At 41.2% G+C, this 26,833-nt stretch overlaps 1 protein-coding gene across 7 annotated transcripts in view; it reads right to left on the bottom strand.

Moving 5' to 3' along the window:
- LOC114452343 (pleckstrin homology domain-containing family A member 7-like) overlaps positions 1-26,833 on the bottom strand; it is a 96,118-nt gene that overhangs the window by 58,783 nt on the left and 10,502 nt on the right. The window contains exon 1 of one of the 7 annotated variants that reach the window (XM_028431604.1): positions 24,657-25,005. The exons of 4 other annotated variants lie outside the window; for them this stretch is intronic. In XM_028431604.1, the coding sequence (XP_028287405.1) occupies positions 24,657-24,808 (152 nt within the window). In that variant the 5' untranslated portion in view covers positions 24,809-25,005. Of the gene's footprint in view, positions 1-9,238; positions 9,516-10,748; positions 11,749-24,656; positions 25,006-26,833 lie in introns of those variants that run through there. 2 more of the 7 variants (XM_028431606.1, XM_028431611.1) reach the window with 2 other exon arrangements.

The following is a 26,833-nucleotide window of genomic DNA, read 5'->3' as shown; positions in this document are numbered from 1 at the left end:
GGTCTTGTGCTTGAAGAAGAATAACATAAAAACTCATATTAAATTGCTGAGATCTCCAGGCATTTATAAACAACTTTCAGACAGTCAACCACATTCTTTTGGACAATCTGGCAGCCGCATGGTTCAAAAGTAACAATGTGAGGAGACATCAGACATGGCATGAGTAACTTTAATAATACTACTAATAATACTTCACCTGAAATTCTATATCAAGTGGTGCAGCACAAACTTTAAATTTGTTTGCAATAAATAGACCTATATCTGTATCAGTTCATACAAACGTTATGTAAACCTATTACAAAGACTCAATCTACAGGTCTACAGCTTTTTTACAGACACGTGAGTCACTGATGATGCCCTTCACTTAGAGGTGATCATATTGTCATTGATCCCAAACCCCTGTGCTCCTCAAAACTACATGTACAGTTCTATTAATAGCCACGACTCCAGCTCATGACCTTTCTTCTTCCTCACAGTCTGGTTAGAATCCATGTGTATCAAAGATTTAAGCCTCACGCTCTTTTCCACCTTTTCTTACATGCATGCCCCACAATACTCCACTTTCCCATGTTCTCCTCTAAACATGCATTATGCAACATGCATTAGTGCCCAAGCACCAAGGATCGGTGCCAAGCCCCATTGGAACCCTTAGGGTTACTATTTTTTTCCTTTTCCTCCCAAATGATCAGCGCCACCTACTGGCTACACAAAATGTCATTTGTGACCCTCCTACAAAACTTTTCATGTCTAACATACTTCATCCAATTGAGCTGAAATGTATGTGTCCAGTCCAGTAAAAGTATTACGGTGTGGCCCGGGGCGTAACCTCTGCGCTGACCCTTCGCCATTACACAGGAAGTTACTGTATTTTATGCAGTACCAGCCACATACTTCACTGACTGTGGACAAAAATCTTACAGGACTGCTGTGCATCCAAGTCTGAACAGATTGATATGCTAATATGATGATACAGCCATAGCACCACTTACTGGCAGCAGGAAATGTCTCTTGTAACCATGTTTTTTTGTTTCTGGGATGCGAGGAGAGGAGAGTATAGGAGAGGAGAGTGCGGTGGCCCCCACAGACCGCCAGCTGCGCGAGGGCCCTGTAATGCTGCTTGCAGCTTTGAAACAAAGGTATTTTGGACCAAGTGCAGCCATTTTTTATACAATCTCAGCTCACGTCAGATCACAATCACTGTCTCCTCACACAGGCATTATAAAGCGGCCCTGACAGTTAATTGCGGTTCCATTAAGTAGCAGGGTTGGGATTCTTCAGGCCTGATGAACCATTTTGTCTTGATTGAGGCTGTATTTTGGGAGATGGTGAACAGTGGTGTAATAGAGATGTCCATCACAACCAATCAGATACAGCAGACAGAGTGGCGTCCACCTCTGTTGCTACTGGTGATGACTCAAGGCAGAGCCCACCCCCCCAACCCCCCGCCCTCCTTCTCAACCCAGCCCTCAAGAGACATTTTGTTGCATGGCAACGTCAGGATGAGGCCATCTTTGGCTTTAAGTTAACCCCCACTCTTGTCCAGCGCAATAAATTTTGCCAAATAGCAGAGGGATTTTGCAAAAGGAAAGAGATTAGAGTGTGTACTGCAAGAAAACCTCTGAAAGTATGCACGGAGTGGCTTTTAGCCGGACAGCATGGGAGACGGCGTGGAAACCGACAGCCTGGCATGCTAATGGATGGAAAGTCTGCACAGCATTCACATTCAAAACACTTCACAGCATCCTGACAGGCCCAGTCTCAGAGAGGAAGAGATTTTGTATGTGTGTGCAAGTGTCAATTCTGGCTGACTCAAAACCAGAAAAAAAAGAAAACATCCTTAAATAATGAATATTATTATAATAAACTGAAGAAGGAGAACATCGGATAAATTTGCACTTGCAGGTGATAAGATGGACAAACTCTTTTAATAAAAACCATAGAAAATATATGCAAGATAAAACAGATAAGGATGTATCAGTAATGTAAGTGGCAAATTTCACTGCTTGGCAGCCATCTTGGTACTTATTTCAGACCAATTACACCAGAACATAAAAACTTCAAGTACAGATTCACCAATCAAATCTTACAAGATATATAAAATTAGATTAAAAACCTGCAGGTTAAACTTCCTCTACCCCATGCCTTCTTAATTTATGGCTCCAGTTATTGAAAGATGGGTCATTCCAGGATAAACACTCACATTATGGAGACAGTAAGCCAAGAAAATCTGCTTGTCTGCCGCCACTCAGCAGCAAACTATAATGAACCTCGACTTGAACCTCAAACCAGCCATGTAACAACACTTGATATTTCTTGATTTGGCCGTTTTAAGGTAGACAATCTTTGAGTGGTTTGTCTCTCATGGTCTGTGCAGCGGTGTCTGCTGTCCTTTCTGTCGCAGCTCACTTATATAGAATCATGATATTTAAATAATTTATAGTTGATAAAAGAAATAACTAAATGGCTTATTTAATTAATTATTTTTATTCTCTTCTCTGCAACTGTATTTCTAGGAGAGATGTGCTCATTCACATCACTCATGACAGACTTGCGGCTTCCTTCCTTGTTTCACAGGATCTACCAGAGAGCATAGAGACAGAAAAAAAAAACACAATCACACAACAACATATTCCACTTGAGGCCAAACTGACAGGCTTCCCATTGATTTGGCTTTTAAAAAGTCTCTAAATACCAAGCAGTGAAAACAACATACACAAAATGTCTCTCTGCTCTGACACTGCAGGACCAGGTGACATTTAATATGACTGAATCAAACCACTGGTTCCCACATTTAATTTAGGTAATACACTGCGTTAATCAAGGTGATTAAAAGTGGTATCTCACATCACTGAGTTCGAATCAATATATATACACAGTCTCCTGAACTTCACCCCAGTCCCTGAACCCTTACTGTTACAAGGTACGAGTGTAGTGAATGTCTTAGCTCAGGTTTTACTACTCCTCACAGGATACAGCGAAACCTGCACAGAGTGATAATAATACTTTCCAAATCCTTCAAGAGAAACTATAATCAGAGCCCGGAGGTGGATGCTTGGATGCTTTCAGCAATAACAGAGATGTGGCAGTAGCTTAAACCAAACCAGACACTACATGGATTTATGACGGTCTACAGCAGTGGTAAATTAAGAGGCTATAACCTAAAAACTTAAGACAAGAAACTGAGAGCACAGTGAAGTTGTTATAGAGAAAGGAAGCTCAAAATATTAAAGGGACGGCCCCTATATGGCAACATTCATCACCTCGCCTGGCTTTAAAGAATTTAACACCTCCTGCCGTGCTGACGTGCTGCGTAACAGTGCAGCAAATGTGCCCATAAATTAAAAAAAAAAAAAAAAGTTTAAAAAGACCACAGCAGAGAAATTCAGGCTCTAAAATTAATGTCCAGCCCTGCATTGAATCTCAAGTCGCATATGTGCTGGATACACAAACCTGAATCTATTTTTAGGGATGCCCGCTGCTGCTGCTGCTGCTGCTGCTGCTGCTGAATATTAGGTATGGACCTCTGAGGGAGAGCATAGGTATACAATGGCACTTTATGTCTCATTAGGAGGTGGAGAGAGGAATCTAGTCTACCCACTGACACTGAGAATTACTGCTCCAGCCTACGCTTCCCTCGCTAAGTCCACTGAGACTGAAGCGAGACAGACTTTCTAACTTGTTTGGATATGCCAATGTGGGAAGTGAAATACATGCAATGGAAATGTGTTGGGGCTGCCCTATTTGTCCTACTTAACCATTTTTCTCTGCAACAGACGGCACTTAACGCCTTGCTGGAATGCCAAACATACTATTACTGCACTTCATAAAGTCAGAAGCAATCATTGTGTAAGATGTGTGCACCTAATAACCCTTCAAAGGAATAACAAAAATACACTATATTCAATTTTAAACATGTAAAATGTGGTGATAGGTTTGTAATAAGAAAAAGTCACTTGCAGTGATTCAATATATGACTGTGAGTTCAAAGCATTTACCCCAATAAAGCTTTGATAAATCCATTGTTTACTGCCTGCCTAGCAATAAAAAAAGGCATGAGAGGTAAAGTTACTAGGATGCGGTGGAGTGTTCAGGTACGGATTCTCAGTTCTAACTGTTTGGTGAGGAAGGTTTATATGTGGTGGAAGACCTCAGTGGGTGGGTCTCTGTGAAACCACTACCGCGTATGTCTTCCATACAGCGCTCCGCCTCTTCATGCATGTACAGTGGGCTCTTTGATTACATACAAAGCTGTCTCAGATTAGGCAGGGATTTAGAGCTGTGCTGCCCACATGGACTGAGCCAGCTGGGGTGTAATGTGAGACCTGGGAGACTGGCAAGCTCAAAAGGTTTCAATGACAAACAGACGGAGAACTGCGAGCAGGCTGGTGTCAAAAATCCAACACATCCTGCTCCGGTATGGGGGCTGTTTCTTCCTCATGGCTCAGGATGCTCATGAATCTACTACTAAAAAAAAAAAAAAAAAAAAATCAGGACAGACTGAACACTCCACAATCTCCATCAACATTACCATGTCAGATATAACATCCACTCTTTAATAAAACAATCATAATAGAAAAGCAGCAACACAATTACATCTAATTTCCCCAGTGAGCATTGCAGCTCTAATATTAAGACCCACTGTTTAACATCAACGTAGAAAAAAGATCTCTCCCTTTCTTTTGCACTTAATTTAAAAAAAGACAACCAGGATGCATCCAGAATCATGTCATAAACAAAGACAACAAACAACAGCTGCAGTTACAGCACATGCACCAAGCCACCTCCTCAAAGGTTTGTGAGACCTACACCAGCTGAATTAAATTAATCAATTTATTTGCTGACTGTTTACTTTTTGTCTTTAAAATAAAATATAAAGTAATTTTAAAATAACATAAAGCCACCAGACACAGACCTCAGGCGGATAGGAAGGTCTATGCATCTGTGCCGTCAAAACACAAAGTACACATCTGGTTTTAGTTTCATAAATGTGTCTAAAACAAAACATTTTTCCACATTCAAAGCCCATTTTGCTCATGCATTCTTCAGTACATGAACTTTTTTTTTGTCATATATCATCTCTGTCTTCCTTTATTTGTCTTCGTGTTCCTAACAAAGCAATGAGCCTGCCAAGGTTTATTGAAGTATACAGAAAACTGAAGGATCAATACAGCTCATTATAATATAAGTGACTCTCATTCTCTCCTACCTTCTGAGGTCAAGGCCCAAACAAAAAGCCACACTTCCCCAACAAGTGCTCGCCATCTCCCCTCTTCTCAGTTCAGCTAGAATCAACACAGAGGAAGCCTTTGAAGTCAGAGGCCTTTGAAAGAAGCTCTAGGCTACGGACATCCATCTGTACAGTACCATTTGACTCCAATTCTGCCCAGATTTTGGGTGCAATTTTATGTAATGATGGAGAAATGTCCTCTGAGCTCTCTGTAACTCATACTGTCCACAGCTGCTTTCTATCCTCTCAGCTCAGATCCTTTTACTCTTGCAAAAGCACAGACTACATCTGAATGAACCCAAACCAAACACAGATTACACTCGTCATCAGACGCTTTTTGGGGATGGATTAAGACACCAAACCTTCGGTGAACTCTCCATGTCAAAGCTACATAATGAAAACAGCTTTGGTTGTTTTCATTCACTCCCACAGCCTCATGAATTAGACAGGCTGGAACAAGGACACGTCAAGAATTATAAGAAGGCTGACATTTAAAAAGAGGGTCCCATCTGAGAATGGGAAATTAGCTTGTAGCTTTAAGAACACTTATCTTTCAGCAAGAACATACTGTACAACAGGTAGGATGAGTTATTGCTGCTAATGAGCACAGAGAACTTGCTGACATTAGGGAAAAATGACTCTGATAATATCTTTAATGTTTGAATTTTCTGGAGTGTGCATTGTTCTCCTCCAATCTGACTCTGAGTTCTAACTGTGACTAACAGGATAAAGAGTCATGGTACTCAGGTTTGAACAAACAGGACTGTGGCTGAACTGTCTCAGAATCCTCAGATGCTACCACTTCAATCCACTAAGAACAATATGATTGCTTCTGATTATGTCTTCTCCAATCAAAAGGGGTTGAAAGGAGGCAACTGGACTCGCAGAGATTTCTTGAAGATGTTTCGTTTCTCCTCTAGGCATCTTCATCAGTCTTCTTCAATAAAGCTGAACGTGAAAAAGCAAGTAGCAGAATAAATGCATTCACAATGTACTATAAATATGAAAAAGTTCTCTAATGTTTAATTAAAATTTGTCAGTAACTTCATGTGCTACGTTTACACCCTGTGATCTGTGGGTAAACTGTGGGAGGAAGTAGTGAAAAGGTTCACAGTTAAAATTAGCAGCTACATCTAATTTATAATATAGTGTTATACAGACAATGCTGTTTGTATAATGTTGAGGGGTGGAACGGTTCGGTTCACATTGTTGAGGTTTTTTTCTACTTTAAACACTCTGGAAATACCAGATGAGCATAAAATAAATGTCCGTGTTTTTATTTTATTTTTGCTATTGAAATATGCTATTTACATCCCGCTCTGTAAGCCATGATAGGACCTTCGGCAGCTTTGCGCACGATTGGACACAGAGTGGTGCGGGTCTCTGCTCTGCCTGCAGCTGAACCTGCTGCGTGAAGCTACAGAGACTGACCGCTTGTGAATGCGTTGAGGCGGGGGAGGCGCTCGCGGCCGCTGCTTGTCGAGGACAGTAGCCTGACTGCAGAATGATTTCACGTCAGTCTCCAAACGTCACCAGAGAGAGTCACTAGTTCCTTTTGACAAAAAAAAGTTTGGAAAGCCGCCAAATGTAGCGAGCGAGACGCAAAGTTGCCAACACTCGTCTCTATGCTGTGGTAAAAACGCCTCCCTGCCCCCCGAACCGAAACACGTGTACCGAACGGTTCAGATTTTTTCCCTGAACCGTCCCACCCCTAATAATGTTGTGTGCCAAAATCACAAAAAAGCAAACAATTCAAGATATAATGAATAATTATCAATTAATGTGATCGCCCACATCAACTTCTTTTAATTTAGAAGTTGATGTGCTTAATGTGATAGTCTTCACATTGCAGCCAGTTGTAGTTGTAGGTGTTAAATCACTATAAATAACATAATTACATCCTCTTGGTATGGATCCAACAAACGACAGTGACTAAATATATTGTGTTGGCAATTATATTGTCACTCTTTGTTTGGATTGCATTTAAACCCACAGTCTTTCTTAGTGCATCATCTCAGCCATGAAACAAACCACAATGTCACAGACACCACACAGCAATGACATATCTGTCTTCGGTGCTGTCCCCATCCAAATCTGCTGCTGTGACAGCCCGATACTTTCTGACATAAGGGCACCCTCCCTGAGTGAGACTTGCAGAGAATTCATTTTGTCAAAGTGTCAAGCGCATCAAACATCCAGCCGGAGCAGTGTGTCAAGGCTCAGGAGGAGAGGACAGCCGGAGCCTGAATGACAGATTCTCCTCAGATGAGATGCGTACTCCACTCTGCTATACAACAGTCATTCAAGAGCGTGTGTGTGTGTGTCAGGATGTTAAATTAACTTACACATTTAATCTGCTTTTTGGTGCATTTCAGCATCTACGATTTATTTTATCTCCCTTCCTGGTAGTAGGAGTCAGAGGCAGGGCCATTTCCTCTCTATTGTCTTATTTTTAGTCTGGAAATGTGAAGTTGGCAGATTACAGTGTCAGGCTGCATTGTGCCAACATTTTTACACCACTTCAGGCTATGTATTCCACTGTCTTCGAACTAATAACCACGCTATTTTTCTGACCAGCAACATCATTTTTTGAACCACTCCACATCACAATGGCTCGTTAAAAAGAGCAATTTTATTCATATTGTGAAATGTGATAGTTCACAGAGGAATGTTGAATTATCATGTCTTTTATTAACTGTCAGGGGCTTTACTTTAATGTGTCGACTGCTTTTTTTTTTTCTCTCTCCGCCTCTCTGGCCTTGCTCATGCTGTACAGTACATTCTCTTTGTGTCTTTGCTCCCCTAACAATCTGTTATATCATTACAGCATTCCTCCTTTTTAACCATCACACGCTCCTCACTGTCATTGCTGTTTTTGTATTCAGATAAAAATCAAACACTAAAAGCATCTTTATTCCGTCACCAGCAAGGAATCCATTTACGCAAATTTACTCCATGAGCTAAACTAAATATAACAAGGATAGCGCCACTGTAATAGATTCTTCTTGCTGAGTTACAATGTATTATTCATTTCACGTTTACAGATTGAAAGATGATCGCGGTTAAAGTTTATTTTTAGATTAAACCAGAGTCAATGAGTTGTTGGAATACACATGCGTACACCTGTAAGAGCAAGTGTGTGTGTGTGTGTGTGTGTGTGTGTAGAGCTGAGGCTTTCAGGCAATCTGCTCCATTCAACCCCTGCTGAGACACTAGCCCAAATCCATTTACATCTCTGATCTGCTGTGAGGCTGACAGCTCTGTAGTCACACACACACATACACAAACATGCGCAGACACACACACACACACAAGACGACGCACAAATCTTTAAGTTAAGCCCACACAAGTGCGTAGCTCTGGTGTCTAGGTAACTCGGCACATGCAGACTTGTAAGTGAGAATCTGTGTCATGACCTGTCACGTCACACTCAGTCACTCTTGTGTGTGTGTGTGTGTGTGTTATTTATTTCATTATCATTATATAAATCCTTGACATGATTTTTAGTAAGTCTAATATAATTTCTTGCCCTTCTCATCAAACTTTTCAGCCGTAGTCAAACCTTTCATCAGTAGGTCAAAGACCACATCCTCATTAGGCTTTCACGCTCACCTCAAGCCTTCATGGCTGACTGATGGCGCTGGCTTATGGTGGATTAGCGGACCAAACAACAGAGTCTGGCTAAAGACTTCCTCAAACAAGCCCATGAACACCTTATCGTCTGAATGTAAACACACGGGATTAAGCAAAGTAAAGGGGGAGGAGACCGGCAGCATCAATGATGGGACTGTTGACAGGTGAGGGAATCATTAACTCGAGCGGCCTCGGCAACAGATCACTAACCTTATCACTGAGTTTATAAAACAAGCATTATCATTCCAGCAATGCCTTTGGTTTCACTCATGCAGTGTCAGACATTGCTGCACATGAAGAAAATACATATATGTGCAGCTGTTTGACAGTTTTTAGAGAGACTATAAGTGACCGACAAATGCAATAATGAATCCTTACCACTTCTTCCTCGAAGAAAAACAGATCCAATTTCAGTGCTCTTCCTTGAAGCCTATAAACTATAAAGTATTTTTCTTCATCTGTCAGTGAAAAGGGTGTTAATTTGAATATTTTGTGGTTGACCATCCAAAAAGGAAATAAAGAAATGCCATCAGCAGACTATAAATCCAAAAGAGAGTAAAAAAAAAAGTAGTCCACAAATTAAAATGTAACAGGAAAGAAGAAGTAAAAAAGAAGCAAAATAAAACTCAGAGTAAGTAGTCCATCTCCTGCAGCGATGCAGTTTGTTTGTACTGCGTCTGAAGCGAGCTGGACATTGCAATTACTATGTCAAATTTAACTTGAATTCATGAGGTGCTTGGGCTACAGGTGGAACATTCTGTGTGAGTCAGAGTACTTCACCATAAGAGAGCAGAGTGGGAGTGAATAGCAATGATTAGTTTGTTTTTAGGCTGAGGGCTATTTCCTGGATTCCTGTGTACTCTCTCTCTCTCTCTCTCTCTCTCTCTCTTCGCTAAGAGCTGGATGATCAGACAGGTCATTGACCTGCCCAGTGGTCTGAGGTATGACTCACTCATCAGCTAAATCCCTCTGGGCCCCCCGGCACAGACCACCTCTGTACCGCTCCTACTGCATGAACTAAGCACACAACACGGATGGATAAATACAACGAGATATACAATTTTATAAAGCATGCACACTTGCACCTAACACACAAATGACACAGAAGTCCAGCCAACATATTATACACTAGGTTTTATCTCTTTATTAATTTTTAAATTATGGTCTCATTATGCTCTACCACTCTGGGTTTTACAAAAATAACTACAGTGAATCAGTATTCTGGTGGTTGAGCTCCAGCAGCCTTTAGAGGTTGGAGACTATTACAGTATCTGACAGAGAAAGAGGTGTAGGCTGGGGTCTCTTCTCCCCCTCAGGGAATGAGGATTGATGGTGTTCATTTGAGAGTGGGTCACATCTGAAACCCAGTGATAAATGTAATGATGTAATTTTGGCTGAGGGAGGGTGAGGGGCATAATGGAAGAGGACCTGTAAAAAATCTTATGTAATCTGTGTGTGTGTGTGTTTATGGGAGAGATAAAACTGGTTAAGACACAACTGGAAGCTCAGCGTGCTCTTACTTTGGAAGTGAAACATGATAGGATCGGTGCTGAAACCAGCTCTAACATCTTCTATTGTCACATCAAGCAGCACACCAAACTTGTATTATTCAGCACAGGCAGAAACCGGTTTAACCGCTGCATTACAACAACACTACAGACAAACCAGTTTGGAAAACTGCTTGGAAAAAAAACTTTGGCTGAAACTACACTGAACAAGGGATTCCATACTCAAATGGAATGGAATTTCCACAAAACAAAGGTCATTTTTTTCTCTAGAACATAAAATCGAAATGAGTCTGGATAATTTGGAAGTTACAGACAGATGGAATTGAAAGAAGGAAAGCAGAAGCAGAGCTGAGATACACATTGGGGCAGTGATATCATACCTGCAGGGTGCATGATAGAAGGGATATCCAGGGTGAGGTATGTGATTGCAGTATCCAGACTGATTCCACATGGTGCTTCTCTTCTTCCACGTGATGACAGTTCACAAGTGTGGTGGCAGTTTCTTTCCGCGTTCTATTTCGAGTGCTGTGGAATCAGACTGCTGGGAGTCACATTAATCAGCGTGGCTTCCCTCGTCTTTTGAGTGGCTCCATAGGGAGAGAACCCAGAGGTGGTGGTGGTGGTGGTGGTGGTGGTGGTGGTGGTGGTAGGTCGGAGGGATGGTATAACTGAGATGATGATGCGTGAACACGAAGCTGAAGAGCTGATCCCCAAACGGAGACGGGATGATGGGTCAGGTGAGTCAAGTCTGCTGCGGTTTACACACCTGGAATTGATGTCTGCTCCTGCCGCCGCCGCCTCCTCCTCCTCAACACCTCTGCAACTGCTCAGCAGAGTCTGAGACGACCGCGCCAGGTGAAGTCACAGGTTACTCCTTTAATCCAGCCGCGAGCCGGTCATTTTCCCCCTCATGCCTCAGGTGTAATCAGGTACAACAGCTGTCTTTGAGGTTAACCTTTCTGAGTCGTATCTTTTGCCTGATAAATCATTCAATAAATCATGTGTCACCTTTTACATGTCAATGATTTGACACGTACCACCGGAGTTGTCGACCTCTCAGGTGCAGATCGGCATCAGGCAGATTTCACAGATGTCCATTTCTCCAGCAGTCCCTGGTGCTAAACGGGAGCAGTTTCAGTTGCTTACACGTGCCGTACATTCTCCCCAAAGTTCACAGGTGCCACAAATCCATTTCTTCTTGATATAAGCAGGTTATAATCCATAGACCCCTACACTGTATGTAGTTTATCTCTGAGGTAGCTGGCGCAGACACAAGTGCTTATTCCCCCCCCCAATAACAGGCTCCCCACCGGCTCTCCAGCCTCACGAAACAACAGCGGCGCACAGAGCTGAATGACTGAGCATACTCGCAGGGAGAGAGAGCGAGAGAAAGAGAGAGATAGGCGGGATGTGGTGGTGAGAGAGAGAGTGACTCTAGCAGGAGTGAGAGAGCGAGAAAACGAGGAAGAGGTAAACAGAGCAGAGCTGCATTCCTTTTCCCGCCTCATGCTCATCTGGCAGGATACACACCGCTGAGAGGAAGAGAGTGAGAGAGAGAGAGATAATGTGTGGGAGAAAGGCGATGAAAGACAATATGAGGGACTGACCGTGACGTTTACATGCACGCGTTATAAAAAAAAAAAAATGTGATTTGGAGTGGAATTTGAGACCAGAATGCACACACCCGAGTAAACATGTTACCTTACCTTTGCCCAGCAATTCTGATTATAGTCATTTGTGGTTGTGTAATTACAGGAAAATATGGTTTTGTCAATAGGGTTACATACACAGATCAGATGCTGGAATGCATCTCCTGACAAAACATATTTGAATCTATTTTTGATTGATATATATCCATAAAAATAAATGTTCAAATGTCAAGAGACATTGTTCAGCCTTAAACCTAAATGGATTAGAAGCATATAAACATATAATACGAGAGAAAGCAGAGAAAAAGAAGGGGAAAAAAGCCAAATGAATAAATAGAAATTAGAGTTAAAAGTGGACACAGACTGTCTGTTTTAGTCCACCGCAGGTTATTTACAGCAGCCTACAGCCTGACTCAAACCTCCCAATCAGCACATACAGCCTGCAGGTGAGAGGTCTGGAGCTAAACAGAGATGTGCTCTCTCTCCCCAGAGAGGTGGACTACTCCAGTGCCCTACTAAGCAGAGCAGTGCCATGACCCTGCCGCAAGGACGACTCTGCTGCACCTGGGGAAAAGCTGGTGACACAGCTGGCAAAATGACAGCTTCATTCACCGCAGGTCAAAGTCCAGACAAGTAATCAGATATAAAAGCGGGGAGGCACTGGCCTAAAAAGATAACACCATGTAACATATTTGTTTTCTTTTTTACATCCACTGAGAAAATCTCACTTCCAAACATCGATAATCCAACGATAAGAGCTGTTACCCGGTGAAGAAACACAACAGGAACTACATGAGGAAGTTCATGTTTCCACCCTGCTTACACCCTGCTATGACATTGTTACTATCATCTTGCATCACTGTCCTGTTTGAAGTGGAAACTCTCAGCCTAATGGCTCATTTGAAAAGCCTGTGGCATTCACATATGCAAGAAAAAGCTTCCACTGAGAGGAAAAACACAGCCAACCAACGGAGGTTGGTAATGGCATTCATCACACACTAGACAAACTCTCTCCACTTTTAAAAAGCATCAATCAGTTCTAGTAAGTGTCCACTACAAGCAGATTTCAACTAGTTTTAACCAATAAAACACACGTTTTTGCAGCATTAGAAGCTTCTCTGGAAATATTTCACAGGCACTCGACAGAAAATCAGCTTCTTAATGTCATAAGCAATTTGCAGACAGGTTTTGCTGTGTAATATGTGAGGAGTCAAACAGGTGACCTCTGACATCACCGGGTTTAAATTTATTCACACAGCCTGCAGGAGCAGCATCATTTGTGGCGTAATTGGCTGGTTACATCATGTCTCTTTGCTGTGGTGAGAGAGCTGGGGAAAAAAAAAAGAGAAAAGGTAGAAAAGCAGGGACAGACGTGGGAGGGAGGGAAGAAAAGAACAGAGGAGGTGTGCCTGCCCAGCTCCTGCTGTTTGTTTTTTTTTTTTTTATTATTGTAAAAATTTAATTCCAGCACAATTTAATCAGGGTAGGAAAACACAGGGGACCCTGCTCCTTCCATTTCTCTGTCCTCCTCTGTCTTTGCTCTCCTTGTTTGAAGAGGCAGGTGGACTGACTTCACCTTTGTTCATCTGTCCTCCCACACATACCGAGAGGTGATGCACACTCCTCTCTACAGACTCACTAACGCTCAGATCTAAGGTAAACACGAAAGGACATCATTCACGTATATGTGCACACATACAGAAACGTTCTATCGAATGCGCATGGAAGACACAATCTTGCAAACATTTGACAGCAGTGTTGAATCATGTCAGTGGGTGAGATGGCAGGAGTGCGATGGGGCCTGTGGTTCAGCTTATCTGCCTTTTACAGCCTAAACCCCTCTATTGCCACTCGTTTTTAAATGCCCATAAACACACACACACACACGCACATGCACACAAAGACACACACATAATCTCCACACGTCCGCCTCCTTATGTCTGTTGTCAAGGTCACAGCTGAGCCCATATTTCTGAAAATCCTTAAAAAACAACACTCACCTGCACTCTTTTGATCCTTTTTTTCTGGCCAAGTACAGCACATAAATGTGATTGTTGGTCAATACTATGGATTTAGATGTTTTTTTTATTGTAGCAGTGTTAATTTTGGCAGCAATTTCGGATTTAGTTTTTATTTTAGTCTTGTGACTAAAATGTCATTTGATTTTAGTCACATTTTAGTCATCAACATTTTTAAAGTTTTAGTCTAGTTTTAGTCGACTAAATATCAAATAATTTTAGTCGACTAAATCTGCCGTGGATTTAGTCGACTAAAATTCTATGGTATATATTTTTTCATGAAATAATTAAGGTTTGAAGTGCAATAAAAACAGGCACAGCTTTAACTTGTGTTATTTGAAACAAACACCTCTTTATTTAATTGCTATTACCTTTTCACAAAAGCAGCAGTGAACAGTGAGCTGCTCTCCCTGAATACACTGTTCAGTCATGACCTTCTTCATGAATACTCCATAACTACAGCAAAACACTTCAGTGACAACTTAGAAACAGTTCGCATGCTGTAAAACCATCAGCAGCGGGGTCTTCATTTATAGATTTTGTCACGTGTATCTTTGAACGGAAGTTAAGACGACTCGTCTGCAAATGTCGCTTCAGGTTTATTGTTTTTACCGCTGATAGTCGCTCCGCACGGTTTGTAAACCGTCTTGATTGTCTTGAAATTAAACGTGTCTGTGTGTCTGTTCTCCTGTTTTGTGTGACCATGCATGAGTACGCCTTCTTCCAGCATCGCGGCGCAACGTCCTTACACAGAGAGATCACTTCTGATTGGCTCTCTGCCGCCGTCTCCTGATTCGTCCCTCCCTTTCCACAAACAAAATTTGCTCTGATTGGATCTCGTCTCCATCAATAATTTCGTCTCGTTTTTATTCGTTGACGAAAGTGTCAATCCATTTCGTCTTCGTTTTTGGCACCGTGCGTTAGTTTTTATTTAGTTATCGTCTCGTTTTTATCAGCAAAAAAAGGTCGTTAACGAAAACTATGACGAAAATGATTCGTCAACAAAATTAACACTGTATTGTAGCACAGTAAGAATGTGCTAATCTGACATTCACTCAAAATAAATAAACTAGTAGAGACTGAAGATGGTACTGATCAGATGAAATCAGAGAAAAACAACATATCTTCCCACATGACATGAGAGATTCAAAGACAAAATAACAATGAGCACTCCACTCTCAATCTTTTCCAGCCTCTCACCAGCAGCTTTAGAATAGTCAGAATATGAAATTTGACTGCAAAATTTAAGCAATGACTCCCACTGCCATCTTCAAGAGTTGTCAAATGCAATTTTAATTTTTGACTTATTTTGGTACTTTCTCTTAAACACCCACACTTTTATATATTCTGAAATGAAACACAATCTTCCTCACTTCCTCCACCTCGCCTGTGTTCAGTCAATGACTGATGGCATTTCATATTATTTTTTTCCCAGGGAACTCAACACTGAGAACCAGCAAACAGCACAGGCCGCATGTCTTTAGATGAAAAAAAAAATGAACACACTCGCCATATAAACAGGAGTCTTAGCAGGTCCATGCATGTGTGTAAATGTAGTGATGGATTAAAAAAGATGGACAAACCTTCACTATTATATGCCCAACTATCCTGGGAGATGGTCTGCAAGCTTGAATGACGCAACAACTTCTATATGTGCATGTCTGTGTGTGTGCGTCTATGTGACAATATCCCCAGGGGATCTTTTGATCTAGATTCTTCAATCTTCAGTCACACACACACAATTAGTACACCTCCTCTGAGTTCCTCCCTTTCATCATGCCTTAAGGCCTCGCATCTCTCCTTATCGTAGATTCAGAAACCACAATTAGAAGAAATCTTTTATACTCTGGATCCAAAACAGCAAAGACAGTTCCTTCAAAAGATCTGGATTAAGTGGATTTGATCGTCTACTTGTATCTGATTAGAATGGCAAGCTGTGGTGCTGAACACCAGGAGATTCCAACACTCCAAAGCAGCACGTCTCTCTCTGCTTCAAACCATATGAAAGAACATTAAGAAGAATTGAAGAAAACATGTCTCCACATGATCTTTTTCACCCCTGCTGCACAACATGTTATTCAAGGGAGGTAGTCAGGGTAGTTTGACTCAACAGATATCACTTGGCTTTGAAACTTCAACCTTCAAACAATCAACCCCAAAAATAGGTGTAGTCTTGACAGAGATTTAGTACAATAAGACTGTCCTGCTTGATTCTCTCAGTGCAAAGATACGTCCAACATGTTTCAAGTTTTCCATGTCTTTTTCACTACTGGCAGCAGTATACTGATCACTTCACACATATTTCTTTAATATTGGTTTAATAAAACATGTGAAGACCAACAACTGCACCGAGCACAACAAGCGCCTCAAGGGCTTAAGATAAGGCATGAAGACTTATAAAAGGTTGTATCACACAAGCTATGACCTTTCTGCTGCAAGAATTTAGTAAAGAAAATCAGCAAAACAAAGTTTTTCAAGAAACAAAACATCCTCCCTTAATCTACATTTTGAACATATAACCAGTCATTTGTGACTTGACTCAGAAGTTAAAGAGTTAAAGACTCAGAAATCATCAGACACCATCAAGCACAAAGCAGTTAAGCAGCTATATTAAGAGTTGCATTCTATATGCAGGTAGAATTTAGAGTTCTTATCAAAAAACAGTTTTGCTGCACCATTAAAGAGTCATTTTACTTTTAGACTCCCTGAAGGTCTGCGGATGGCTTAATTTAAAAATGTATTGTTCCACTACTTAAGAGGATATATTTAGCAATATAGCTAATTTAAAGCTTAATTGTGTTCATTGATCTTATGCTCCCTTATTTCTGAATGGCAGAAGTAACTAAAAGCTCTTCACACACACACACATCTAAAAGCCCTATTGGTATGCAAGGATGCGTAATCTACAAACACACAATGAAACTGTAATGATCCTGAAAACACTGGGCTGTCGCTGCAGTAAACAGTAATGAGATACATAAGGAGGAAGAGAATTTAAACAGCTGCATATCAACCTGAACGGATATGGGATAATTGTATCACCGGCGCCATATGTATGAACATTTCAGAAGGTATTTTATTAGGTACAGACCATTATACGCTGCAGGCACAATAACAGTGCATATCCTCCTTATTCAGTTTAACATATCAGCAGCATAATACCTCACCAGCAAAAGACACGTCTCTCTATTCATTACATAAAAAGAAGCTTCAGCTACTTAGAAAATCAAAATCAAATAAGCTCATTCTCAGTTTTTTAAAAAAAAGACTCCAGTCGAGCATTCTTCACAGCCACACAGACAGGCCGGGAGAGAATAAACACTTTTTCCATTTGTGTAAGATTTATCAATACACAGACACCTGAGTAAAATGGAAAAAAAAAAAAGATTATGTGTTTCAAACATCTTTCAGCGCAACCTCTCTGAAAAAAAGTCCAATTGATAGGTTTGTATTTGAAATGGCTGGGTGCTAACTTGGCAACACACAACATCCTGATCGGCTCCCAGTGGACCAAACCCCTCAGCTGTTCAATCCACTTCTGCAGCCATATTACAACAAAACTCTACGGTCAAATAAACCTGGAAAACAAAGAGCTTGGCGACAGATCAGCGTATTGATCTTTGTATAAAAACTCGACAGTATATCAGGGGGCTGGCAGTGACATTTAGTGTGCTAGATGACACAACCGAATCACACCCCTTCTGGAAAGGGCACAAAATTACAAGCATACATTTGAATAAAACTTTGAAGTGTCTTTCTTTTATATTCTAATAGTCTCTCACACTGGCTATATAAACAACAGGGTTACTCGGGTTGCTTTGCAAATGCAGACTCTCTTGAGTTGAAATCTTGCATTAAAGATTGTTTTTTTTTTATATGATGCTGATGACTAATCAGCTCATTAAATGAATCATTAAGAAGGCTGATGGCCAGTTGAGAAAACGGCTTCAGACCAGCGTCCCTTGATCAAACCACTCTTTTTTTTGTTGTAACACAACACCAGCGTTCGGTGCCATTTGAGGTCTTGCTGCTTGCAATATGACAGTGAATTTGATAGAACCACAGATTTTCAGTAGTTTGTAGCCTTAGGTGACAACATGGGGATAGTGCATAGCTGAAGAAGACCAAAAAAACTCCTGAATCATTAAGTTATACATCAGACAGCTGGTTTTAGTTCGGTGGTGGATGGAGCAGCAGAGTCTCTGCTCAATCATTTGATATCGTTTTCTGAAATCATTTTATTTCCCTCATTTAGATCCTATTTCGTTACAATTCAATCGTATCTTGGAGGAAAAAGAAATGTACCTCTACCACTCAGTATAACGTAACTTACTTGAAGGGAAACACTGCAGATTTTGAACCATCTTTTATCCTTAAAACATGGGTAATATGTGCAAATGAACCAACTTCCCTCCCTTCACGCAGCCTAATCCTACAGCTCTCGAGCAAAAGTCCGGGTCATCTTGCCAACACAGAGACTGCTGCTCCAACTACAAATTGTGCCTTACTGCCGGACGTCCTTATAAAAACACAGGGCAGAGCAATAGGCACATTTAGGACAAAGAGACAGGAATACTGCGCTGCCAGCTTTAAACGTAGGGTAGGAGATTTCATTCTGATGCACTTTTTGTTAAATTAGTATAACTTCTCTTTACAATCCGATAGCAACCAGTTAGTTCGGCAGTTTCACATTAAAACGAAGAATATGAATCATCTGTGGAAGCTATAAAACACTAAAAACATCAGCCAATCCTCCGGGTGGACCCTGCGCGGAGTATTGGCTGGTTGTCACTCTCTTCCTGCTCTGCGTGCACCAGAGAGGTACGTGCATGATGGCCGAAGTCACAGACCGCAGCTCGGCTTCAGGTAATGCGCGTCCATGTGATTGGGAGGCGTGGCTTCGGGGTGAGCTCCGAGAGAAAGGGGTGTGTGTTTACTTTCCAAACTCTCACCGAGTTTTCAAAATCTCCTACCCTACCTTTAAGAGAGCGGCAGACACACTGTCCACATCTCCTTTATAACCCCTAAAGGAGGGCTATAAGAGAGAAAGGGGCACAGAATCCTAAAGTCATTGAGTGGCATTGTTGTGCTGAAAACCACAGCCCATAAAAAATAGATTAAACAAGAAATCTGAGATCGATATGTCCATCACTTTAGTGACTATCCCTTTAAATTAAACCAAAGTAAGTCTTGTTCCTCTTACATGTGTTGTATTCAGAAAACTCACTCTTTAATACAAAAATAGACATTCAAATTAGGCTTTCTAAGTTTCCGAACACTGCTGCAGCTGCTGTGAATATTATCAATGATTACATACTAATATTGTCTCTGTGGGCCAGTGGGAGAAAATGAACAAACAATGAAGATTCATTAGCTCTCACAATGCTTACCGACTCTGCAGCCATGCCCTACAGTGTATTTGATCTGCTTTAGATAAGAGCATATCAAATTGGTACAGATTGCATTCCATTACCTTTGTCTCTGAAAACATACCATGTGGTATCAGACTGTTTTTCAACTGAATGTAATGATAATGACCAGTGAAGTCCCCCTTCCTGCTTCCCTGTCACCGGGCAATGAGGCAGCTAAGCCTCTCCACCCAAAAGTGACCCTTTTCAGTTAGCCTTCAAAGGGCCTTGACAGTGGAAGCCCTGACAGTTTGTGCCAAGAACAGAAGAAGAGCTCACTGTCAGTCCATCACTGGCGGTGGTGACACAAAAGGAAATTCAAGGTTACGCTTTACTGTTTCCGATTAAGTGTGAAAATGTGTCACTGAGGAGGTCAGAGACAGGCGGTTATATAGGGGCTGTTATCATCAGTAGAATAATACATCAGCATGGCCGAGATTGAAACACAAAGCAGCGCCGAGTCAAACACACAAAATGAACTGAAGCTTTCAAACAACACTCAAAGTGAAAAATGTACATTCATGCACACCTCACACGAATGCTTTTATTTCGTGGTGATTTAAGTGCACCCGGCATCTGTTAAGTGGTGCTATTATTTAAACACCGTTCAGCATGTGCTGTAATGAGCCTGTGTTGGGTGGTGCCTGCTGTAATGAGCCGTTCAAAATTGCAATGCTATAAGAGAAGGCATCGGGAACACTGCCTGAGGAAGGTTTTCAGCAGCATTTATTCTGAGGGAAACCTTTTGCTAGCAGAAAGAAATTGGAAATATCTCCACATGCTCCTCTTTGTGTTGTTGCCTCCTCATTGTTTGGAAATGTCACATGGTCATACAGGTCAGTGGTCGACTTTTAATCGCAGGAAAAATTGAAGGAGCACAACTGGAGAAATGGAGAGGTCTTGGTTCACTACATTAAATGTCTTCAAGAGTCATGAAAATACTAAATAGAAAATATCTCTTTAGAGCAGAAAGAATTAGACGCAATGCATATATGTGATAATTTCTAATGACATGTAGCCCCTTGTAATTTTAAACACACATCTCCAAGACACATCTCAAAGTAAACATCCAAATGTTTCAGAATCTCTTTATATTCCACAGCTTGCCTTAGACATTTAATTTCCTGATTGGATCTCAAACGTTGAACATTTGGCCAATGAAGGCATTTTTCAATTGATCAGGATTGTTTTTAATGAGCAGGAACCTGAGCTGACCTTTAGGTTTACATGAGCTGTTAAAGGTGTCCAACGGAGGGTGCAATTTATGGCAGCTAGCGATAGTCAAGCAAGCTAGGAAGTGAGTGAAAAAAGAGAAAGAGAGAGAACATATAGCTTACATAAACACACATGTAGATCCATCCTGCATGAACATACATGTTTTAATGCATTAAAGGTAGTTTTAATCAAATCTGAAATCATCAGATCAAGATCCCTCCACAAATTCCATAGTAAATAACTTGGATTCAGGGCAGAAGAGTCTTTATCAGGAGATCTTAGGGCATTTTCCTAATAATTCAGTCACGGCTAAGTTAAGTCTTCTGATAGATTCCATCAGCACATACTACTATCAACTACATCTGCCAAAAAAGTGCTAGAAACATCAAATTTTCTAGATATTTTTGACATTGCTGAGGGTCAGAATATCTCCTTGATGTGAGCAGGAGGGGCGAGGATTCAAACACATTTGGAATGTTTTATTTTTTCTGGCATACTGAATCCTGCCACTGTGTGTGTGTGATTTATTACAATAACCAGGGGGGCAGGACAAAAGCAGTGCATCTCCTAATGGACTGATTTTTACTAAGAACCGGATTCAAGTCAAACACACAGAGCTTGGCCGCAACCAAACAGCTGAATCACGAGCTGAATACCAAGCAGGCAGGCCAGGAGCAGACAGTCTGCCAGGCTAAAACACACAGACAGAAATGTGTGTTGAAAGCTTCCCAGTGGCCTGGCAGGCACCCACAGTGATTGGGCAGCTTTTTGGGGCTGACCACATAAAATATCAATACTGTCATAATAATGACACATCCTCCGTAAATAAACCACAAAACACTCTTTTAATCTATCAACCCACTGATGTGTAAAATGATGATAGGAAGGAAGAACAGTGCAAACCCAAGAATAACATATCCTCTTAACTTTGGGAGTCACATCAAGGCAATGTTGACTTCCTGAACTAAAACTGCTCTGCTACAACTGATAAACTGAGACAGCAGCCTGCTGAGCAAAGAGAACATTCTGGATTATCATTGTATTTCTTAGCATAGTAAAGTATTAATTAAATCAGTATCATTTAAGTAGCATTGTTTCTAGTACTGTAAACTCAAAGTAAAGTTTTTTTAGGGAAAAGATCAATAAGTTAAACATTATTACAACAATTTTGTTTCTCAATAAATTTCTCTGCTGTTTTCTTGGCTGTCATTGTTGACTCGGATACTCGCCAATTATTCGAGTACTCAGATCACATGTACACGTGTGTGTGTGTGTGTGTGTGTGTGTGTGTGTGTGTGTGTGTGTGTGTGTCCAGGGCCTCTTGCGCCCAAAACGCTGATCATCTCGCTGCGCCACGAGAGAATCATTCTCAGTGAGGTCACTAACGAGTCATCGAATACCAAATTAGTATTCGATGCATTTTGTCCTCAAATATTACTCCAGTACTCGAGTAATCGTTGCAGCCCTAGATTCAACACATTGGCAGATAAACAACTATTACCTCTAGTAATTTGAAGCCTGCTGTCATTTTCTTAATGAGGTTGGGCTGTCACAAAACTTATCTATTGATTTTGGATTTTTTTTTTCCTCATATTAACTTAAAAATATGTGGCCAGTGTACAACTGCTTTCTAGAGCCATATAAAACACACGGAAAACAAAGCTTTACACCTAATTGTTTCTCTCTGAAGCACTCAAACATGCTCAAGCAGTCTGCACTCATTTCTTTTTATTATCTGTTGGATAGCCTTTTTTATTTCTTGGATTTTACTAGCACACACACACACACACACATTAAAGTCAGGACCAGGTTAAACTCTGCAGGGAGACTTGAAGACAACCGTTTTCCCATTACTGTGATGATCAGATCAATATCATTACCCTAGGTGAATCAGACAGCTTTTAGAAAGGTGCACTAGACGTGGAGGAATCTGTTAAATGGAAAAGAAAGTTCTCAGCACTCAGATTGTGCAGCGATAATCAAAGGTGTCACATTAAGAGAGCATTAAGTAGCTAAATTCTTTTCCTGAATAATTGACTACATCTCCAGATACTACCCGCCCAGAACAGACACTCAAGCTGACAGCACTGGATGCCTCCAGAGAGCTGCTCCCATCTACCGGTGCAGGGGAAACACGCAGAGAACAAAGTGTCAAACATGAAACCGTCTTGTTCTGTGTGTCAGCAGAAGCTGTCTGATAATTCACCAGTGCTTCTGATTTACATATTCACCCCAATATTTTCCCTCCTATCGTAATGTTACAAGGAAATCTGACAATTTAGGGCAGTACCTGGCGGTCCCCTCAAGAACAGCACACTAAATAGATTAAAAATTCAGTATTTCATGCCATTACACCTTCACTGCTAAAGGATAGATAAAACAGGCAACACCATAGGCGGCCTATAAAAACACTTGAAAGAGCAGGCTCTGGAGCTCTGGGCTGTGCCCGGCGTAGACTACAAAGGACACAAGTGTTCCAGTGTGCACCGCATTACAGCTGCATTAGATGCAGCTTTTAAAACCACACTGATCGACCGCTGAACTTCAGTCAGCTGCATTGCCCTGGAAAAGCTTCAGGTGCACGATGAATCTTAGGATAGGTGAGTTTGTGAAAGATCCACTAGTTGGACTCTTTACTATCAGAGAAAACACATGTAAGGTACGTGGTACTCCCACACAGGAATTTGTGGCCTAGGTCAGACCATTGAAGTATGTATCCTATCCCTATCCACAACAAGCTCCTCCACCATCTGCCATCTGATTTCTGCCCACAGGAGGGTGCATGGCAACATTTGTCTCCATCACCTTAACACTGAACTAATGTTGTTTGTCTAATAATGCTTTTATCCAAGTTAGTGATTTGAATCCAAACCACAAATTTTCCTAAACTTTTAAGTCTTGGTTGAATTCCAACATCATAAAAGGTCAATGACAAATAGTTTGATTAAAAACTGTCATATAAACCTCGTGTACTCCAGTTAAATTAAATATTTTATAATTACCAGTTACACTGACCTACCATCAAGGTCGGTTCCCCCCAGACAAAATTTACATTAATCTACCTTTCATATCCGGATAAAAGTGCCGTGCAGCTTCACCTCTCTGTGCCATATTCATTTCCAGCTGTGTGTGATTAAGAATAAATAAAGCCTCTACTCAAGCTGGTCCATCAAGCCAGTTGGCACATTTAGCCTCTCCATATAGCTTGCATATTTATTATGTTTTCTAAATGTGAAATAGTGGTGTTTGGGGTAGATGCAAAACCTTACAAATTATTATTATACAAATTATTTCTTGGGGCACATGAGTGAGCACACATTTCTATAAGCTCACAAGGCAAAAGAGTTTTTCCCTAAACTGATGACAGACACAGTCAAGACAATGCAACGCAATCCACAACTTAATGTTTAGGACAACCTGTCCTACCCCGTTGTCCCCGTTTCCTCGTCCTTGTCCTTGTTCCACAGCATGAGGAAATACACCTCTTTTTACCGTCTAACCAGGCGAGTGAGGCTAAGGAAAGTGCTGAGCCTGCCACTAAAGCTCCCATACACCTCTTGTCAAGCTAAATTAATCTTATGTTAACATTCAGCAGGGGATCAGTGAGAGCTTGAGTGTGTTTACAGCGAACCCCAAGCCGTGACAGACACCTGCACATCTGTGTGGTTTTGAATGAGTGTGCCCTCAGCTGTTTTGAAGCCACATAGAACTTTCTAACAAATCGCACCAATAACTTGCACACTGTGTGTGTCTACTTTTATGTGTCGTACATCATATTACAATCCCATAAAACTGACAAACTACACCACACACAACTTGTTTTATGATGTTCCAGCAGGACGATGCACTGTACCAACAGGAACACGGAAGGCAACTGCACACTTCTCTTTTGCAGCATAACACACACACACAGCACCATAAAGAGTCTCAATGTGGGATCGCATTGGCACAGAGGTCAACACGGAGTCAGACTGGAGTAAGGAGTATGGTGGGCTTACCTTGTGGCACACGTGAGATCCCATGTGGAGAATTCATGGTCATCAACGTTAGAGACCACCTTGGCTGCCCTTGAACAGACAGCGTGGCGCTTGATGGGAACCAGCTCGTGACCGGCCTCCCTTGTGGGGTCACGGCTGCAACAGGTACCCATCCTTCCACAGCAGAACGCTGCTTTGCCAAACAATTAGAACTTGATCTCTTACTGTTTTATTCTCTCCTTGAAAGAGCTTCCAATTTCTCAACGCGTTATGGGCACTTTGATTTCATGCCTTTCCTCTCAGTCGTTGCTAAACACTATCACCCCTCCTTCTATCTGCTCGTCTCTGACCTCCCCAGCGTTCCTCACATGATTTCTCTCTCCTTCCAAACTGCATTGCTAATGTTTTGGTGGCCTGGCCCTGGCAGCTTCGCCTCCTCCTTACGCTGACAGAAGTGTTACTGTCTCCCACGGCCAACCAGACTTTAAGGGCCACAACATTGTATCAACCATCTTGTTGTTTCTCTCACTCTGCGTTTGCATCTGCGTCCTTCAATTCCTTCTTTGTTTTGGGCCTCCTTTGCTCACTGTGGAACACAGATGGACTCCCCACACTTTCCAGTCTCAAGATTTTCCTTTTGGTTCACAGACAACAGTCATGTAGAGAAGAGCAAGACAGGCCTACGCTATAGTGATGGTGTGGGCTTATCATTTGGAGGATTTCAACCAAGTCCAGTAAGCACGGGTTCCATGTTTCCAGTTGTAGGCTCAGTATTTCAAGCATTTCTCCACATCTAGTGTGCTTTATGTGCTTAAAACTGACTCCACAAAGCCATTCCATTGATATGGATATTTGGTTCAGCTGTGCTTTGAATGCACCATGGTTAGACTGAGCAGCAACCTGAGCAGCAAACACACCGAGGTGTAAAAACATTGTTTTTGAGTGCTTTAACTGTCTTAAGCTTGACATTCAAAATGTGACCACTATTTAGAGAGCCACACAAAGAGGAAAATAGAACTGGGAGTAGAAAAAAGGATGGAGAAAAATAAATAATAAAAAGGCAGCAGTCAACCCTGTCCAAAGAAGAGGTTATTTCAACCCTTTACAGGATGCAGAGGAAATAAGTCTGAACAGGAAAAAAGACACATCGCTGGAGGGAAAACAACTCGATCGCATCTTATAAAAACAACTGTAGCTGGTCAAAGACTTTTTTTTTTTCACACTGACCAGATGTTCTCCACCACAGGAAGATAAATGGATATTCGCAGAGCCTGATTTGTATTCTAAAGGACAATTACTTTATCACAGATCACATGAAGACGAAGAAGCCTATGCATACAGTAAAGACCATCTGTTAATGCCACTGAACAAATAAAGACACCTGAATTATTTCCAACTGTAAAATACAATCAAACAGTAAAATAACAGGTTAAGATAGATTTTGCAAAAAGGAAGCAGTGAGAGGTTAATGTTCTCTGATATGTAATGGTGGTGACAGGAAATAACTCTGCTTTCTCTTGTAAAATGCTGGATCAGATGCTGTTGTTAGGAACACCGAGGTAGCCAAGCACACAGATTTATCATGGCGGTTGACATTTAAAGATGTATGCAGGGTTGGCATTTCATTACAATTTGACACAGACTTAAATTTGTCTCAACACAACAACTACAAGTTTTACAGAATAAAAAAGAAGCCACTCAACTTTTAAACTTTGCACTGATACATAACAACTACGGTGAGGAAAGAAGTCATGAATAAAAGTAGTAGAGTATTCTGAGCAAGACAAATATTACTTTAAGATGGACATAACATGATAACCTTCTGTGAGAATCTGGCATAAGATGCGCATATATATATATATATATATCAAGTATTGTGTTGTCAGGCTGGAAAAAATCATTTTCAAAGAGTAACTGTGTGTGCGCATAAATCATTTTGTTGTGATGTATTTTTAATAACACACTCATGAGCCATGTAGATTATTAACCATTTTCTGATTAACTTTTTGGCTGCAAGTAGCATTTTTTTTTTTTTTAAACCACTTCCCCTGTTCAGCCGTCTTTGTTGTTGTGAAAAATGAAGCGAATAGATAGCTGCATGGAAAGTTTTCTTGCACCCCTGCTTTGTTGTTGCTTTCAGTCCTCCATATTCCCTTAGAGTCTCATGATAAACCACATATCAGCCTGACAGATCTGTG

Source organism: Parambassis ranga, chromosome 19 (genome assembly GCF_900634625.1).
Source record: "Parambassis ranga chromosome 19, fParRan2.1, whole genome shotgun sequence".
Taxonomy (NCBI): domain Eukaryota; kingdom Metazoa; phylum Chordata; class Actinopteri; family Ambassidae; genus Parambassis; species Parambassis ranga.
This window is presented reverse-complemented; position numbering and strand designations above follow the sequence as displayed.